The sequence below is a fragment of the Pinus tabuliformis genome, chromosome 6, assembly GCF_031772625.1.
Source record: "Pinus tabuliformis cultivar Carrire ecotype Pingquan chromosome 6, CPIR1, whole genome shotgun sequence".
Classification (NCBI taxonomy): Eukaryota; Viridiplantae; Streptophyta; class Pinopsida; order Pinales; family Pinaceae; genus Pinus; species Pinus tabuliformis.
Window position 1 is genome coordinate 588313109 of NC_142292.1, and position 20871 is coordinate 588333979.

At 35.9% G+C, this 20871-nt stretch overlaps 1 protein-coding gene across 3 annotated transcripts in view; it reads right to left on the minus strand.

The window, feature by feature from the left end:
• Positions 1-2340: 2340 nt before the first annotated feature.
• LOC149259929 (uncharacterized) overlaps positions 2341-20871 on the minus strand; it is a 61069-nt gene continuing 42538 nt past the window's right edge. For 2 of the 3 annotated variants that reach the window (XM_089419380.1, XM_089419389.1), the window contains exon 10: positions 2341-3133. In XM_089419380.1, the coding sequence (XP_089275506.1) occupies positions 2916-3133 (218 nt within the window). In that variant the 3' untranslated portion in view covers positions 2341-2915. Of the gene's footprint in view, positions 3134-3246; positions 3293-20871 lie in introns of all 3 variants that reach the window. The other variant, XM_089419393.1, reaches the window with a different exon arrangement.

Here is a 20871-nt window from a genome sequence, read left to right on the forward strand (position 1 = left end):
ATTATTATAAGGGTACGCAGGGAAGGGATTCATAAAGAAGTTACACGGCAAGACCTTGATGGCCAAGGTTTTGGCAACTACACATGTAGGACCTTCACAAACACCTAGAGAGCTAGAGGAGACAAAAAGAGAACTACAAATTAAGTTTTATATGATACAGATGAACGGGCGCTTGCTGAGAATAGTGTCTCATATTGCATACATTGCTCCATCTGCGTAATCAAGATCAAGTGCAAAGGATTGGACACCTATAAACTCCTCTAATGAGTAGAGTTTTTTGCTTATAGCTAGCAACCTCACGGCATGTTCATGGTAGTGATAGATGTCAACAAGATATTTTAGCTATTCTTAGCTTTTCATGATTTGATTAAGACTTGTAATTTTTGGAAAAGTTATGACACCACCAAATGGTCAATAAACCTAGTTTCCTAATGGGCGGGTTGAGACCATTTGGTTCCATATGGAACTAGCATGTACAATTTCCCTCTTTTGAAAAAGAGAAAGACTAAAACCAATTTAACAAAAAATAAAAAAAAAACATATGAGAGAGAGAGAGTTGAAAACAACATAAAAATTTTCAATATTATTAAGAAAACAACATAAAATCAAATCATTAGAAAAACTAAAATTCTCCTATACAAAAATACCATGGGAAAGCAAATCATTAGAAAAACTAAAATTCTCCCATATAGAATGCTTAACGTCCATACCATAATAAAAATAATAACCCTTTCAATGAATTCATTTTATGTTAAATAAAAGCGTAGTTAAATTTTAAATATATAAATATTTTAATACATTTATTTTATTTTTAAATAGAAGTCTAGTTAAAATTTTAAATATAAACCTTTAGTTAGGGATATATTTGATTTTACATTTGACTGGTCAAATTATATAAGTTTAAAATTATACATTGTTTAATATTATTTTCAAATAACATTTCTAACTCAACTAACTATATTTAAAAAAACTTCTCGGAATTTATCAATTCATTTTGATATAAAAATATAATTGATATTTTAAAATAAAAATCTAATTGAAATTATATATATAAATTTCATTGAAAATATTTTATTTCAAATAATTTTAATTCCACACATCATTTCAATCAGATAAACTAAAAATTAGAGGCTCACAATTTATATATACAAATAAGCAGTGACATGCCAATAAGTGGTTCTTGTAGAGCATGTAGTATTCCCTAAAACTGCTTCTGCTTGGCTAAGAGCTCGTCTTCCTCAAACTTAAACAAGTTAACAACCCAAGACCTAGAGGCATCTGGCATGAGAAAAAGCCTGACCCCTTACAGACCACCGGCGGGTTATTCCAGGTGGCATGTTTTTCCTTGAATAACGGTGATGAGTCAGCATGCATTTGCGGATAACAGCTAGAGATGGTTGTTCTCGCTGCTGGTTTGACAGCTGAGTTATGATAGGTTTTCCCACATGTAAAAAAAAGTGGCTCTTGTTTTGAAAGAAATCATTCTTATTTGAGTGATTGAAATCATTCTTATTTGAGTGGTTGAAAGATGAAGCCATAGTTTGCACTACTTTAATGAAAATTTGAATGATCCCAAATAAAACGATCTTTTGTAATACCAAATTTGTCTCTTATACTGCCATATATATTTTGATTGTTTACAAGGATTCAAGACATCATGCTTTCTAAATCTTACCTCTCCGTCATTCATATTAGCTAAAAAAACAGAAACCTTGATAGCATACAAAGAAAACCATTAGACCATTTGAGATTGCCTCAAAATATGGAAACCTTAAAAAAATGAAGAAAACAATACATCATCCAAGTAGTAAGATGGGTACAAAACTTTGAATACCAATGATGAGTCAACCTGCATTTGGGAAGAGCAAACAGTGATGGTTGTCCCAACTGTTGGTTTGACAACTGAGTTAAGTTTTCCAACTGTAAATAAAGTAAGATGAGTACAATCACATTCTTCCTTTTGTAATGCACTTTTGCAATTATTCTGAACATTTTCTACTTCATAGTCGGTTAAAAAGATTGTCTTAAATCTGTACCATGCACATGTCTCAGCATAGTTTGTTTACTTATGCATCGATTTTTCTTCACAAGACTGTGTACAAAGGTTGAATTTTACAGATAATATAAGATAATGTTGGACATATATGCTTATGCAGAGGAAAGTCAAAAGACTGATCCATTGACCATGTTCAATTATATCAGCCGGTATAAATTGGGAGGAAATCTACAAAGGAAACTACGAAAATAAATCTGTACTGTAAATTCATTTTAGGACAAAAAATTTCAAAGCAGAAGACAACTCAGTAATTTGAGGAACTGAACAAAAATATGAGACCAATCTCAACAGAAACAACTGCCAGCATATAGAAAATGATATTTTGTTCCAACAATATTATTTGTACAACCAGCTCCACTAAAATCACAAGAAAAAATTTAACTGCCACCTATGCTGAAAAATAGAAGAAATGAATACCACAAAAAGGTGCTAAACTAGTGCCAACCGCAAGGCCTAGTTATGTAGCACCAGCCTAACAAGGTTGCATACAGGACTGACTCTATAGGAATGCTTGGTCAGATCAGCATCTATTGAAAGTTGAACAATAACTTCACTATTCAGAAGAAAGATAGACCCATAGCACAAGCAACACTTATCTTCCGAGTTTCCACCCTTCATGTAAGCAGCAGCTCAAGTGCTATATGGCAAAAGCCCTGAAGGAACCTGATAGGAAACACAGGTACCCGCCCACATCATTTTGCATGCATTGTGTATTGCTCTGAAATTGTGTACAACAAAGAAGAATAATTCTTCTAGTCATCAGTAATTTACATATGACATCAACCAAAAAAGTGACTGCTCCAACAATCTGAATAAATAACGATCTGTGAACATGAAACCCACAACTGACACCACCAACTCATCTTCTCATAACGAATTTATGTCCATGCCCTTTAACCACTTGCAATAATCTGTCCATAAAGACATTTACTTGAGCTACGCTGAAGATAATTTCTTCTTTCATCCAATCTGGAGCTACCTTGTGCAATGTACCTAAAGAGACAACCTGATAGATGAGCTCTCCGTCTTCAGTTAGTTTATTTTCATGGTGGGCACATTGCAAGTGGAATGAATAGCCTGCATTATAAGAGATACCCAAATTTTTAAATGTTCTGAATTAATCTCTGATGAAATGCACAAACCTTCGTATACAACAAATCCTAGAGCTTGAAACATGCATGAAAATATACCATCAAACAGCTGCAGCATCGGATGGGTGTAAGGAACATACAAAGCCTTGCACAAAGAATTAAATAAAATAAAAAATAAGTAAATAAATAAATAAAACACAACTGAGTTAAGGGTACAACACAAAGCTCAGATTTTCCACAAGCGTCAACAAACCATAGGAGCAGGCAACAAAGGAACCAACATTGGAATACATTTCAAAATAGGAACAGAAAAACAAAGCAAGAAAAGACTAACAACAGCATGTTTCGATAAACAAAATTGGATTAACATTTCAAAATAGAACCAGAAAGCAAAAGAATAAACCCACAACAGCATGTTGTCAAGATAGAATATTAGAGAATACAATTTACATCTTGCAATGTATTTTATTAGTAACTCCATTTCTCGCTACTGTCAATTACTCAAAACAAATTCTGCAGTTGGATCAAAAGGAAGTAACCACTTAACAAAGAGCCGCTGTAATTGTATGTAACTGCTTCGTACATCATTTTAGAAAGAAGTAAAATACCTTATTTTGATTTTCAAAATTCAAGCAAATATTATTTTAATGTGGAAAGGAGTGAAATGTCTTTATGCAAAACACATTGCCATATAGGTCTACCCAAACTGATATCAAGATATCGCCAATTGGTATTACACCTGGTTAATTATGTTAGAACCATACCCGTAAGTAAGGAATTTGACGAACAGTTGAACGCAAGTCAAATTTCATATTACAAGACCACTGCCAATGAAAATTGTAAACAACTATAGAATGGCACGGATTTTGAATTGTCACTTCAAAAGTGAACGGACAATTACAAGCAAATTTCAAGAGAAAATTGGTTTACTAATTGCCACGATAGTGCAAATGATGAGAGGAAATTGCAGAAATATTGAAGATACTTTGAAAGAAGGTACAAACAAATTTTAAAGAACAGTTGAAACATAAACTGATTAGGTCATTAGGACAAGTGCCGAGAAACGGCTTCGCATTCGGCATCTAGTATATACCTTAAAATTTGTCATCGATATGTATTATGTATATCCATATCTTTTCATTATTGACATCTCGAAATCAACATAACAATAATCATATTCATTATCTAAACTGAAACAGAATTATAAATAGAAGACAAATCAGGTAACTAACACTTGCTAATAAAAACTCACAAGACATATACCTGCTCTACATGTAATTAATTGGCTCTAATCTGTTGCTACAAGCCAACATGCATGTTTCCATACACAAATCCAAACAATTAGAAGTCCAAATACTCAGCTGGCCAGCAGTTGTACGAATTTGCAGCAAAAACAATTGAGTAATAATCAACTCTCGTTTCTCACTTACAACATGCATTTTAGGCTGTATTATTGGTCTACTAACCTTTTTAGTATAATTGTTACTGTAAATTTCTTCAAAAACACTCGTTGTAATCAATCTTCTGAAGCTGAATAAAATGCCCAAGTTTGTTGGTTTTCCCCACATTGGGGTTTCCATGTTAAAATTGTATCAAATAACTTTTATGTGTCCGGATTTTTGTTTATTTATTTATGTTGTGCATACTGAGGTATAAACCCAGTGTATTTCTTGTCATAAAATTCAGATCTAAAGAAATTATTTTTTTATTTTTGTTCTGGGTATAATTTTATTGGACATTAAATCTGACCTGGGTTCACGAAAACTAACACGGTATTAGAGCAGTAATCTCTAAGAACAAAACCAAGCGTGTTTGGGATAAGTCCCAGTTCAAGAAATTGCAAGCGTTTAGCAAGCAAGTGTTTAAGGGTTTAGTCTATCATGGCTACTAATATTTGTTATCAATACAAATTGGAAGGGTCCTCAAATTATCTTCAATAGAGGGTCTGAATCACAGTCGTCCTAATGGAAAACAAGTTGTGGAGCTTTGTAAACACCACTATTGTTCAACCCGTCTCAAATCCTATTTATATAGACCTGCACAAGATGAAAGAAGCAAGGGTGTAGAGGATCATTGTAAATGGACTCAAGGACCACCTTATTCCACATTTGTTTGAGAAGTCAAATGAAAGAAATATGGGATGCGCACACCAAGGTTTACCAAAGCGATTATCAAAGCCAAAAGATGGTACTAAGGAACTAGCAACACAACACAAGAATGTCTAAAGGTGAGGTCGTAGCTTCCTATTTGACCAAGATCACTCAACTACAGGATGAGATGGTGATTGTAAGAGAAATAATACCTAAACTAGAAGTAGTGTGTATAGTCTGGAACAACTTTACAAAACAGTGGGATGTCTTCGTCAAATGCTTCATGGGTCGAGAGCACCTTCCGACTTGGGAAAGAATGTAAGACGATTTCATACAAAAAGAGATCAAAGAAGGCACTCAACATGGTGACCATAAGAAGAAATTTGAGAAGGAATAAAATATTGCCCTAACTGATAAGGGTAAGATGAGGGCAAAGGGCCATATAATGGGTCGACTTCTAAAGGTGAGAAGAAGAAGGACCCTAGTAAGATAAAGTGTTTTGCTTGTCATCAGCCATGACACTTCACCAGCCAATGCCCTAATAACAAAAAGTGCAAGCAAAATAAGAAGGTTACTGCTCCAGCTAAAGTGGAAAAATTTATACCTAGATTTGAAAATGAGGTTTCACTCATTTCCCATCTCTCAAGTTCAGTAGCCAACAACGTGTGGTATATTTTTAGTGAGGCTTCTTGCCACATGACAAGAGTGAACGAGTATTTCAATAGCTTGAAGGAGAAAAAATTGACTTCTACAAAGAACTTGGGGACAAGGAAACTAGAGTTGGCACTATCAAGTTTCAATGGGAGTTTGGCAAACCCTTGCCAGTGGAAGATGTATTGTATATTCCATGAAAGACCAAAACTCTAATTTATGTTTCAACCTTGGAAGATAAGGGCTATATTGTGACCTTTGAGAATGGCAAGGTATACATTCGGCCTAAAGATTTTAGGATAGCCAAGGTGATAAGAGAGAAAAAAGGTAACCTATTCAAACTTCAGTTTGAGCTTGCACAAGCGTTGGTAAGTTGCAACGGAGAGTTGGGCAAGTTCCGGCACATGACAATGGCTCATCTGCACCATAGAGACTCAATTTGCTCAATGAGATCGTGACACAACTTCCAAAGCTCAATGTCAAGCAACATGATGTGTACAAAGGTTGTGCATTAGGAAAGTATGCCAAGACAACCTTTCTAAGCATGTCAATCCTAATGTGTGGGCCCATGTAAGCAGTGACATTGACTGAATAACATTATTATATGACCTTCATAGATGACTTCTCCAAGAAGACCTGGATATACTTCCTGAAGGAGGACAAGGTTTTCTTTTAGTTAAATCACTTACAAAAAACCAGACCGAGAGAAAGATCATGTTATGAATAAAATATAGATATAAATAATGTAAATGTAAATAATAATAACACATTATAAATGATTATTAATTATTAATTAATTAGTGAAGAGGTATGTCCCTAAGGACATGACCGTTCATAAAGGGACACCTGCCTAGGGTATATAAGCAAACCCTCATCCTCATTTGTAATCATCTCATCAATTCTTTTATACAATATTCAATATACAACTATTGTCCTACAATAGGCACCTAGTGCAATACAAATCAGCAACAAAATAAATAATCAATGAGGCTCTAAATGGCCTCTAGAGTCCAAAAACAATTCTACAAGCTATGGGGCCATTTGCCTACTACAAGTCTACATATTAGTGATCAACATGGTTGCTACTAATCATGATCAAACTTAGTCAGTTGAGTCTCCACTCTCAAACTTTTCAACTGCTTGAGGCACAAACTTCTCAACTAATTGACTGACTTGAGTCTCAAACTTATGAAGGTACTCTTCCCTAATATGCCCTATTACTTCATTTGGAGCTCTACATAGCTTTACATGGCCTCCTATCACAGCCAAGTGTTGTTTGAACCTGTAAATACCAGTGTTATCAAGACCGTACCAAACTGGTGTGAACCGGTTGGTCCAACCTGTTTGAAGCCAAAATCGGTTTAGACCAGTGTCCTGAACCGTTTTTGGCCAGTTAATTACCAAACCAACCAGTTTTTCTATGAAACCGGTGAATTTGAAACCGACCAGTTCTTGTACGAAACCGGTTGGTTCTTGTATGAAACCAGTTGGTTCTTGTATGAAACCAGTTGGTTCTTGTACGAAACCAGCCGATTTGGTAGCGATCTAACCTTGTTTTATTGAACCAACAAGTTCAATACTAAACTGACTGGTTTTATACATTGCTACCAAGGACCCTTTGAACACGATTTTTTTTTAAATGCAATGATTTATGACAGGGGAGGCCTATTATTTGACTATATTGCCCTACTAATGCTATGTAGTTCATGGTAATGTTAAATTCTTCAAGTAAAAATGACATTCTCCTTTATCTTTCATTTTCATCATTTTACTTAAATTTTTAACATTACCATGAAATGACTGAAAATGTTTGAGAGTGGTTCTAACCTCATTGGATTTCATATGGAGAAAGTAGAATTTTAGATCTCACTCAAAATCCAGCAAACTAAACAGTTTTCCAAGATTTCAGGATTCGAGGGATTGCAACGCTACGTTGGATTTTGTCATGTATGAGGGATGGAACTAGTATTTAATCAAGAGCACCAAGCCCTTTATGTAACTTGATGTCAATGGCATTGGTTGTCGAACTCTTTTACCAAGAGCCTACTAAAAAAAATACCCATCACTCAAACAAAATCTTGAATTTACCATGATTTTTCTATCTTATTTTAATGCTTACACGATGATATTGATGACAAGGACCCCAATATAGGGAATGATTTTGATGATATGTAGGATTTGTTGTGGCATAACTTTTTTGGATGCCAGAGACCATGTGGAGGTTGTTTGCCGATGTATTCTCAATTTAGAGATGGATTGCACTCAGTGTTATTTTGGTTGTGTACCCATACATGCTATATAAATGAGACATTTTGCTTATATGTGTATAAATGGTTTGGATTTGTATGGATGCACATAAATATATATGTTTTTCTTTAAAATTTGAATATTTGATGTGTTTTTGGTTGACTGGGCTTTTGGTCTCATTTTTTTACTAGTTTCCGTTCGGTTCTGACTAGTTCCCAGTCTAAGGGGTCTACCATTTCGATTACCGCTCTTGCTTTGATAACATTGGTCAATATCGCCTCCTTCAATATATTTTTGGTGATATTTGCAATTCATTTTTCCATCAATCATATCACAATGAGCCCACGCAGTTGCCTTAGGATTTTGAAGCATGGTGGCTACCACTCAGCCAAAACTCTCGGTTGTTCTACTTCTCCAGCAAAAACTCAACACTCTCCAAGTTCACAATGAAGCACACAAATATTACAAATGAGATGTGTGAGGCAAATGAGAGGGGAGACATCCTTTTACAGGCTTCTAGAGGTTGTTTTCAGAGGGAAAGAACCCCTAGTTTCCCTCAAAACCACTTGAAAAACTGTGAAACAACCTTATGTGGGGTTCGCAAGCAGCGTGTCAATAAAGCAGTCGATTTATGACAGAACCAATTGCTTTATGGAAAAATCGGTTGGTTATGTCATAAACCAACTGGTTTATGGCCAGTCAAACCCAAAAAACACCTCCTAGCCCTAGATGACCTCGTTTTTCAACTAATTTGAAGGTGCGTCCTAATGAACAGATCTGTTTGACCAATTTAAGGTTCGAACATGTAGGTTTTGAATACTACGGCTGCAACATGCAGCGAAGATGCAAGATGGAGGAGTAAGAGAAAATAAGTGGTGGTGAGGAAAAATTAGCAAGTTAAACTGCCTTCTCAAAACGAGTGTTTCTCGATGGTGAATCATGAATAATATGATGCATTTGCTATAATGTAGACCAAGCATCTAAGTCTACGAAGGAATCAATGATGAGAAGAAAAGAGAGATGTTAGGCATGAAGAGCACTAGAGAGATTCACTAAGAGACTATTGTGGAGATCGTTATATATTTGGTTGAATTAAACATCTAATTATGACATAGTTGTTATGGTCACCTATTGTTATATAGAGGCTTGGCAACTTCTAAGAAATTTATGCACATCACAAAAAATTGAAGGCCAATAATATCCAACTCTCAGAATTTTGTAGGAAATAGTTCTAGCAGCACCACCACAAAACCCTGAGTGAAACTCAAGAATCAACTTCTTGGACTCAATTTCATCAACACATCTAAGTATAATACCCTCAAGATTTCTCCATCCAAGGCCATCCTTCATAAGGCAATACTTGGTTGCTTTTAATCTAAGAGACCTTCTTTTATGAGCAACTAAATGATCAAGACATGATGTCCTTATACCAATCATGCTATCCTAACCTTTGCAGCTCAGGTGAAGGTGAATTGTTAAGACAAATCAAACCAAGAGCTTTCTCATTTCCTTCAGTAAACATTTCAGCCAATCCTTGACCTTTGACCAGCTTGGTGGGTCTAATCTTCAAGTCATATTCTTGAATTTTAGTTACCCACCCAGCGCGAGTTCCTAAGCAATCAATTTGAGAATATTTCTTTGACAGTTGAATGTGGGACAAAAGCAATGATTTTAGAATAACCACATAAGTCTTGAAATGCTTAAGAAACTTGACCAAGGCATATGCTTGTTTTTCCATGGTAGTATAATTTAATTCAAAATTTTGAAGAGCTCTACTAATGAAAGCAATAGGTTGTTCGTGGCCTTCGTTATTTTTCTATCAATAGTATCAGAAGCGAAAGAGAAAATCATGAAATCCTTTTAGTTAAGACTAACTAACACAAGAGCTTTAGCAATAACACCCTTGATTTCCTAAAAAGCCTTTTTGTCGTCTTCTTTCCATAAAAAATTTACATCCTTCTTCAAAAGACTTTGAATGGGCTTGGCTACGTTTGCATTAATTTGGAATAAACATTCTAAGAAAAATTCTTTTTCCAAGGAAAGACTGAAGGAACTTAAGCTTATGGGGAAGGGGAATCTTTTGGATTGCCTCAACTCTTTCAGGATCAATCTTGATCCCATCTTTGAAAATGATGTGACCAAGTAATTTCCCTTCAATTACTCCAAAGGCAGACTTAGTTGGATTCAAGGAAATCCCAAATTTTTTACACTTGTCAAAAACTTGCCTAAGACGACCTATATGACTGATACAATCCTTGGAGAAAACTATAAGATCATCCAGATACATTTCAATCATTTTTCCGATTAAATCCTTGAAGGCATAATCCATGGCCTTTTGAAAAGTAGCCCCAGCATTGGTTAATGCAAACGACATTCGATATATTCAATCCTATGTTGCACGAAACTTCTAGGAACCCGACGTTTCCGAGCGTACTCGTACCCAAAACAATGAAACTCGACCATCATGTAATCATCTATGAGAGTTAATATAGACTTGGTTTTCCTTCTAAATTGTCATATATGGGCCTTATTCCCTTTTTTCTTGCAAAATAATGTGTTATTCACTTATTTATAAATTTGTTTTTACATATATAAACATATATGGCATTTTGGCCAACATTTCAACCGATGTTTCCATTTTTGGGAGGTGACATTTCTAAACGTATTCATTTCAGAAACTCCAAAACGTTTCGGCACTTTGTGCAACTTAGATTCAAACGTACCCCATGGTGTACTGAAAGTTGTCGTGTGTTGATCTTCTTTTTTAACCCATACTTGATTATACCCAAAAAAACCATCTAGCAGCAACATCATTCTTGAACCAATTACTCTTTGCAACATGGTCTCCATGTTTGGCAAAGGGTAATTATCCTTCTTACATGCTAGCTTAAGGTTCCTAAAGTCAACACAAAGTCTAATCGTTCCATTCTTCTTTCTAACAATCAATAGGTTAGAATACCATGTCTAATGCCTAGTTTGCGCAATAATGTCGATTGCAAGTATATTTGAAAGCTCTTTCTGGACTAAGGGAGCCAACTTAGGATTTATTTGCCTAAGCTTTTGACGGAAAGGTTTAGCATTTTCATCTTTCAAAGGGATAGTGTGCTCCATGACATCTTCCCTATAACCCTTTAATTCATCATAAGAAAAAGCTAAAACATCTCGATATTCACGAAGTAAATTGGTTAACTTCTTCCTTTCTTCATCATTAGTACCCTTACCAATTTTGACAATTTTGGGATCACTAGAGGTACCAATGTTTACTTCAATGAATTTGCCAGGATCCATTTTATTTTCCCCTTTCGTCCTTATGGTATCATGTCAATCAAAGTGTTACTCTAATATCTTCATGATCATCAAATCCATCCTCCTTCAAATTTATCTAAAAACTTTCAAATTCATCCAAATTATCAAGAAAATGAATCACTTGCTTTTCATCATCAAAAACTTGCCAATGCTCTAAATTATCTGGAACAGAAGGTCTAAAAATAATTTCCATTTTTATTTTATCCTTTATTAACTCATCAAATAACTGCAAAGTAGAAGCTGCTACGGCAAGTTCATCTGCCAAACTATTTTTCTCTCTTGGGATAGCTTCAAGGTCAAGGGCATCAAAGTATTCCATAGTATCCCATACAACGTTTCGATAATTCTTCAACCTTTGATTTTTACATGTAAATTTATTTTTAATCTACATGATAACTAAGTCAAAATCTCCCTTGATACTAAGCAGCTTAACTCTTAAAGCCTTTGCCAACTCAAGACCCAACAACAAAGCTTCATATTTGACAACATTATTGGTTGCTTTGAATTCCAATCTATAGGCAAATTTGAAAACATGACCAAGGGGAGATTTTAATACTATTCCAACACCTTTACCATGCCTAGATGATGCACCGTCAAAATACATGTACCATACTTTATCTTTCAAATTACCCATTTTCTCATCAACCTTGACCTCTGGGGGAATTATAGAATTAGACAAGATAGCATAATTCCCAAGGCTTGGTTGTTCCTTTATTATTTCATTGTGGGGACTCTTAGGATCTTCAACATGGAATCTCCTTTCGGGCTCTCTATTGAGTCTAACAAATCCATCACCTCTAGGAGAAGGGATCATAGCATATGACCAATTCATCTGAATGCTTCCTCCTAGATCAGAGGCCCATTTTCTAGATAATAGCATACCCAATGTTACTTGGGCGCGGGAGCGAAAGCGGGAGCAAAAACAAGAGCAGGAACGACATTTTCAGAAGCTCCCGGTTTTGGAGCGAATCCCGGAGCGATTTAAAATATATATATATATATATATATATATATATATATATATATATATTTTAATTTTTGATACATATACATCAACAAAAACATGTAGAATGATGAATAGATATAAAAAACATTGAAAAATAAAAAAAAATAAAAAATAAAAAAAAAAAAAAAAAAAAAAAAAAACATAGATTGATCATTGAACCATATCACATCAATCATCTAGAAGTTATAATCTTCATCAACCATGTCCACAAGTTAGTAAAATACATATTACAACTGCAACATATTGAGTCTCGTGAATCATGATTCATCAAATTCAATCTTAAAGTTTCAACTTCAAGCTTTCAAAATTGAAAATTCAATATATAACATTTATCATCATTGATCACCAAAGTTGTACTGGTAAGCTAAGTTTAACCATTACAAGAAATAATATCTTAGATATTTCTAATTTCTAACTTCTAACTATTAACATGAAATGAAATGTTATAAAATGAAACATGAATAATGAAATGAAATGCAACAACTTTAGTCTTTCACGAAGCATCATATTCATAATTCACAATCATTACCAATGAGTTATAATTGCCAACTTCAAACTTCAAATTTTCATTGTCACAGTCATGTATTGTTTACAAAAAATATCATTATGATATGAAAGAGTCAAGAGTCAAGAGTCAAGGACTCAAGACTCAACAATTATGAAAACTAATAGAAACTAGAAAAGAGAAGTAAACTGTAAATCTACATGTGGCCCTTGCCACAAGAGTCTCCAGGAGTATAAGTGGTGGCCTTCTAGGAGTCTCCCGCACAGACCGACGACCAAAACTAGAAGGCACATGCCCTCCACGTGAGGGTGTAGATGGAGGTGGCGACAGCAAAGGAACAAGACTCGGAACTCGAGCACTGCTACTGGATGGTGGACGTGGCATTTGTTGTAGCTACTTCATCTTCATCCCTTATAAGTTCCTCTTCCAGTTCTTCAAGATGTATAGTGCCATCCTCCAAATTGTCATCCTCTGGGTGATTGTCCCAAATTTTATATGTGGGATCCTCATAAGCCCGATCACAGTAATGACTCAACAACCTCAAGTTGTAGTGCACATAAACCAAGCTTTCTGCTCGGTTTTCATTGAGTCTGTTTCTTTTCACGTTATGTATGAAGCTGTAGGTGCTCCAACACCTCTCTGCAGAAGAAGTATTTACAACCTATGATAGAACTTTTTTTGCCAATTTTGGCAAAAGTCCCTGGCCGCCATATGTTTCCCACCATGTGAGAGAATCAAATATGTCCCTGTCTTCCATTACATGGAAGTTACCAAACAAACCAGTGCCACTCAAGTATTTGCCTATTTCAAGGCGCACAGCTGCACATTCCTCCCTGTCAGGTATCAACTTTTCTAATGCTTGCAAATATCCACTAGTTACCTCTGCATCTAAATGGGGTTTGGTCCTAATCCCACCCCCTGGTGCAGGTTGGCCCAACCAAGATGTGGAGTAGTATTTTGGCGTAAAGATATACGCCAACCAATGTAGTGGAAGATTAAGTTTATTCCACCATTCACACACACAATCATGAATCAGTTTGTACAAGTCGGTATCTCTGTTATGAACAATATCTTTTATTTGCCCCAACATGGTATCCATCTGCTCATACACCTCGCCAATCACTAGTTTATTTGTATCTGCAAACTGAATCATGTGATAAATGGGCTTGGTGAAATCCAATACTTGCCTCACACTTGTCCAAAACTGACCATCAAGAGCGGCCTCCTCCACCAATTCAAAACCTCGCCTGTCAGCTGCATTTGTAGCCCTTTCCTTTAATACCTGCCAATGTGGACTTGATACCATGCTAGCCAATGACTCTCTTACCTTCAAAAGGTGCCTGAAGGTGAGGTAATAGCTATCAAATCTGGTCTTCGCAATCTTCAACAACTCCAATCTCGAGTGACTGCGAAAAAGGCCATGGGTATTGCTATGATTTGTAATAAATTTTATCATTTGTTTGCCTTTCTTGTACAAATCACCAATCCATTTGTATTGCGCATTTTTGTTCTTGACAACATCATCCATCAGAAGGTTCAATGTGTGAACCAAACATCCAGACCAAAATATGTTGGGGTATTTATCCTCAATAATTGCTCCCGCTGCCTTACAATTAGGAGCATTATCAGTGATGACTTGGATGACATTGTATGGCCCAATACGGTCAATTGTTTCAAGTAATGTTTCTGCAATGTTGATGGCGGTCCTGAACTTGTCTGAGTAATCATGTGCAGTTAGAAAGATGGCACCACCAACAAACACAGCAAGAACACTTATCAATGGCTTGCCTTTTACATTTGTCCATCCATCAAATACAATTGACACCCCATGGTCAGTTAAGAACTTGTCATTCTATTCAAAGAATGTGATATTTTTGCTTTTCATGATCAAGTCCAACGGTTCTTGCCTTGTCATACCCAGGGCTCTTGTATCCTTTAGGGGCATCATTTATGGCAGAAACCATTTCGTGCCAATAAGGTGAGCGAAGAACAGTGAATGGTATCCCACATGCATAGAGAAACCTATAAACCTTTGAATCCACATCATTCCTACACCCCTCATCAAGGAAATCTGATATGGTTCTACGCCTTAAAGCTGATGACATGTGCCTCCATATCCACTGGCTTGGGAGGGATGCTGAAGGAGTTCTTTGTGCTTGTGATTATGAGCTTGGTTCAAAGAAACCCCTTGATTTTTTAGATTTGTATTGGGCTTCCTCCTCTTCCCTTATGTATTTGGCTCTATCTGCTGCTGACACCGCTGGACAAGTTTTGATTCCTATTTGTTTATCTCCATCCCATGGCATTTTCCCGCAGAAGTGTTTTCTGGCACGGGTGTATGAACCTGTGTAATTATTGTTGCAATGGGGGCAATGAAATTTAGTGGTTCCACCCCCTCTCCCTGCTTCAGGCCTGTTAACATATTTCCAGAATGGGGTTTGGTCTTGTTTAGTTTTCTGAGAGTCATGTTCACCCTCCTCCAGCTCCTCCTCACCGGGGTTTTCATCAAATCCACTTTCTCCAGCTTCTTCATCCCTCTCTTCATTTTGGCCCCTCCGTTTCCTACTCTCCAACACCATAATAACCATAAAAGAGACCAAGAAGAGGAAAATGCCAAGAAATATAGCCAGGTCCATGATGCATGATATTTGTAGGCTTTTGAATCTGCAAAATTTAATGGAAATGGGAATGGGAATATGAATGAGAAAATTAATTTAATTTATTTAGATTAATTAATTTAATTTAGATTCATGATTTTTTTACTAAATAAAGTTAATAAACTAAATTAAACTAACTAAACTAAACTAAATTACTACCTAACTAAGGTTTAAAACACTAAACTACTAAGTTACTAACCTCTTTGCAAGCTTGCTCCTTGCTCCTCGGCGCTTGCTCCTCACTTCTCCTCGCTCTTTTGCTCTTGCTTTCGAGCGTCTACTCAACTCATTCAAGTGATAATGAAATTTTTTTTTACCCCCAAGTGATTTTAAAACATAAATTTTTTAAATTAATTTTTTTTCGCGTCCGCGATTTTTTTTCCACGCGGAACGCTCCCGACTTCACTCAAATCGCTCTCGGAGCGAAAATTTAACGCTCAGGAGTGATCGGGAGCAATCGCTCTCGAGCTGTAATTTTTGCTCTAGGAGCGACGCTCCCGATTTTGGCAAGGAGCGCAAATTGTTTTATCGGGAGCGCGCTCCCGACCCGCTCCCGCTCGGAGCGCGGATTGGGAGCGGGTTCGAAAGGGGGGGGAGCACTCCCCGCAACTCTGAGCATACCCCAAGCATCAAGCACATCAACAACAACGATGCCCATAACAATCATAGTGTCAAGGTAGACAGATAGGTGCACTTGCAAGTCCTTAATCAACCCATGCACTTGTAAAAAGGCCTAGAAATTCTTAAGTTAAGTTGTTCCATAACTCTCTTGGTCATAACACAAGCCGAAGCACTGGAGTCTAACATGCAATTATACAATCTATATCCATTCACAAGCAAAGTAATAAAGAAAGGTTGATGTTCTTTATTATCTGAGTCCATACTTTGCAAATATATAGGGGCATCCTGATAGATAGCCTTAGGAGCCTTTGTCTAAGCAACATTTATACGATAACCTTCAATGGCACTTAATAACTTGGCCTTTTGGAAAGGGAGTCTTCCTTATTTCGGTGACAGGAACCAAAAATTTTGAATTATTTAACCATCCTCCCAAATCAATATTTAATCCAAAGCTTGACTCAGGGTTGAAACTTTAAGAACTAATTTAATTATCATTTTGATCCTTATTTATCCTTTCATAAGTCAACCCTTTATCTTTAGCGATTTCCAGAACTTGCTCCATGGAGGCTTTTCACCAAATAATTTAGCTAACACATCATTCTCATGGCCAAAGTTATTGATACTACAGGAAGATGTAAAAGGTCTAACTTTTTGACTATGCTCTTTAACTTCTACCCAATTTTCCTGAGACAAATGATATTCTTTACCAACAACATTGACTTGATTATTTGTCCCAAATATTCCATTATCAACAATTCTCCTAATAGTGGGACAAGTGGCTTCTTCATGAAAAGCATCGTATGCCCTGCAATAAGACGGAGCCTCATTCACTTGATTTGTAGATTCAAGCGGATTGGGAGGTCTCTGCTCACTAGATTAGCCTTTTCTTTGCCAAGTATTATTGCTTCGATTATTGTTATTCCTAGATTGGAAATTTTCAGCTTGAGCTCTTTCCATTTGGATCAACCTAGACTGCAAAGTACTTATTTCCTTAGCATGGTCAGAGATTAATTTCGAGTGGTTAAGCTCCAAGCTTTTGAGTTTTTGCAATAACTTTTGCATAGTGCATAGGGTCATCATCAAATTCTTTAACTTCTTTACCCTTGGGCTCTTTTAATTTAGTTGCAACCCTATCAAAGCCAAGAACTTCAAACTTCCCCGATGCCTTTTTATCCTTTTCCAGCTCTTCTGCTAAAGCTTGGCAAACTTTATAATCACCAGATTTAGCTCGTATTAACTCATATGAGGTATCAGGATTAAAAGCATCAATGTAAAAATCTAGAAGAGATTTATGAGGGAAGCTTATAATCTCGAGATATTTCCTTAATAATACCATTAAATCTCCTAGTAAACTCTTCAACTGTCTCATTCTCTTTCTCTTTTATGATATTGATAGCCTTAACCAAATGCCTTTCTTCTTTTCTATCTCCAAATTTATCTTTGAACACATTCATGATTGATTGAAAAGAATCGAACATGTTATTGGGCTTTTCTGTAAACCATTCCAAAGCATCTTGCTCTAAGCTAATAAAAAAAAAAGTCTCATTTTTACATCCTCTTGACTGTTACCTCTAGACCACTTACCCCACCAACCACAAAAAGTGCTTAGATGAGCTTTGACACGAACTGTATTATTGCCTTGAAAATAAGGCAACTTATTGATACCATTTTGAGAAAAATCATGGGGATGACCCTAAATGTTAGCAAAGTTACATGGGGCAAATATTTCCATGATATCTCGCTGGAGATGGTCAAGGAAGAGCGAATGGATATCAGAGAGAACCTCCTGTTCGAGATTATCAAGAAGTCTACGAGAAGAGAGCGTGTGTAATCAGACTCTGAGAAACTTTACAGGATCCGGAGTACGATTAAGCTACTTGGATTTCTCCTAGCACACACTCATGTAAAAAATGGAATAAGTGGAGTCGCCACCCGAACAAAAATCTAACTTAGACACCCAAGATCAAAGACGAGAAGATGAAAATCAATGAAATGAACAACGCCAAAAAATGTTGTGCCACTTGACGGGCTAATGAATGGCCGAAAAGATTAGATTATTAGAAAAATGTCGTGAGGACCAAGGACAGAAATAACCAAAAAAAAAAACTTTATCCCTAGCAACGATGCCAAAAAATGTTGTCGCCCAGAATGTCTAGGCATCGTGACAACGACTCAGAGCGGGGGTTGTCACCCTGATCCCCAATCTCTCCATTTAAGTTGTCTAGCAACAGCATACTGAGGGGGTAGACCATACGAAAATGGAATGAAGGGGAACCAGTTGGAAACCAACTAGCTCGGGAGACACAGTGAAGCAACCAAGTACTTGTTTTAGATTTAGCAAGAATTAGAGGATTCGATTAGATTTAGACAATTGATACCAGTGCCTTATGGAGTCAACTATCTTGCTAGGAAATTTATGACCAAGTAATTGATTAGCAACTGCTGCTTGGATGAATAACTATCTTATATGCAATGAAGATCCTAAAACTAATGTGAGATGCAAGAATCTTGGTTAATTCTAGCTAAATGCCTATCTAAGTTTTAACCCTTTGGTCCTTTCTATATTGAGCCTGATTTTGTAGTAAGTGACAGAGAGAAGATAAGGTGAAGCACACAAAGTGTGATTAACGATACCTCTCCTCAATATCTAACATACCTAGTGCCTTTGGCACTACAGAGACTGTGGCTCTGACAACTACAAGGTCGGTGTTTTAACTTTTAAGTACTAAGAGAAACAAGCTTCTCAAGCAAAGATGGATGGGTACTTATCTTTCTATCGACCAAGCTTATGCTTGGAAGTAAATTTTAATTATGCAAAACTAACTTAATATGTAAGTACACGAGATGATTATAAGATGGACCAAGATGAAGCTAGATCAAGGATTGAAAACGCTTATATCACGATTTATTTATGAGTTATATGCCAAAGCCTTAATTGCCAAAAATAATATTCACTTCACAAGACTGTAACTGAAAGATCAACTTCTTAAAACATTCAGCTCGGCAATGTGCTTAAAATATCACAATATAATGCCCAATATGAAATTAAATCACAAGCTTATCACTTCAATTTATCTAGATTCTTTCTAATGCAATTATAGCTCAAAGAGAACAAGAACTTGTTCATAGTTATCTTCCGATCCTTCAAGATCACCCTTTCCTTAAGAATTTTCCCAAATAGTGCCAATCATGTAGATGCTCAAAATACTCAATTTACGAAATGAAAGATATACAATTTTCGACAAGTTGACAGTAGAGAATTCACTAGAAATATTGATCACAATTACTTGAAAAATCTCAAAATTAAATATCCAATAATTCAAATAAATAAATCCACTCTAAGAATTAATTTTCTTTTTAAACAATGAACGATCTCAATAGATATTAAGCATCAAAAATTAAAACCCAATGCCAATGATCATGAAACTTAGATGAAGTGCGTAAATAAATGAAGGCCTAAGCACTTAAATTTCAATAATTAATTCCCAAGAAAAACCATGGAATTTAAATGCTAATCGAATAAGCACTTCAAATAATTCTGGATTTAAATGATTTTCTAAATAACTCAAATCAAGAAAATATTTATTTTTCCGCTTATAGTCAAACTTAGAGATAATTTAAAATTTTAGTTACTTTGACTATAAGAACCTTCCCACAATCAAAAATTTTCTCAAGGCTAAAGATTTAAATTAAATGTCCCATAACCCCTATTTTAAAATAAAACTCGAAAATTTGGCTTTGAAAAATGTTGTGTCAAAAAAATTTAAAAATAAATAAATATATATATATATAATTTCCTAATGTTTATGAAATTAAAATTTAATTTTTAAAGGGGCCAAAAGCCCACACTAACAATAAAATAAAATAAAAAGTTGTTTTTTATTATTTTTTTTGGCTTTGAGATTAGGTCGAAGGGGAGGAGCGGGAACGAAGAGGATGTGATGGACGCATGCTCGAACAGGGAATTATGGAGAACACAGGTCAGAAGAGGGATGGGCAGTGAGGAACATTGGTCGAGGGAAGAGTTGAAGAACGCTGGCAACAAGGAGAAAAGCACGCAAGCAAAGAGAAAAGTTAGCGTGAAACGGTAAGGAGATGGAGGGGAGAAAAAACGCAGAAAGAAAGGGAGTTGTGGAGGTATGAGGTTTAGAAAGAGAAAAAAAAAAAAGCGGAGGGAAATGAGAGTTGTGAGTTAGAGGAAAACGCAGGAGAAAAAACAGAGAGGAAAAGGGAACCACTAGAGAAAACGACACACAAGAGAGGGATGAGGGCTTGCAGAGGGATTAAAAACACAAAGAAGAAAGAAAACACAAAGGAAAAGAAATTGCAAGGAAAAATAACACAAAGAAGAAAGAAAATGCAGAGGAAAAAAAACTGCATGGAAAAATAACACAGAGATTGGAAGAGGGTTTGCAAATGAGGGAGGAAAAAAATCGAAAATGCAAAGGAACAAATAATTGGAGCTTCAAGGCAGCAAATGGGAGGAAAAATGGTAGCCTAAGGGCCCTAAAAATAAAAATAAAAATCCCAATTTTTTTTATCTCAAGCAAATATACTTCTGCTTCAAATATTTTATGAGAAAAACTCAAATCTGAAAATTTTAATTTGAAGATTTTGATCGAAACTTCTCATTGCAAAAAA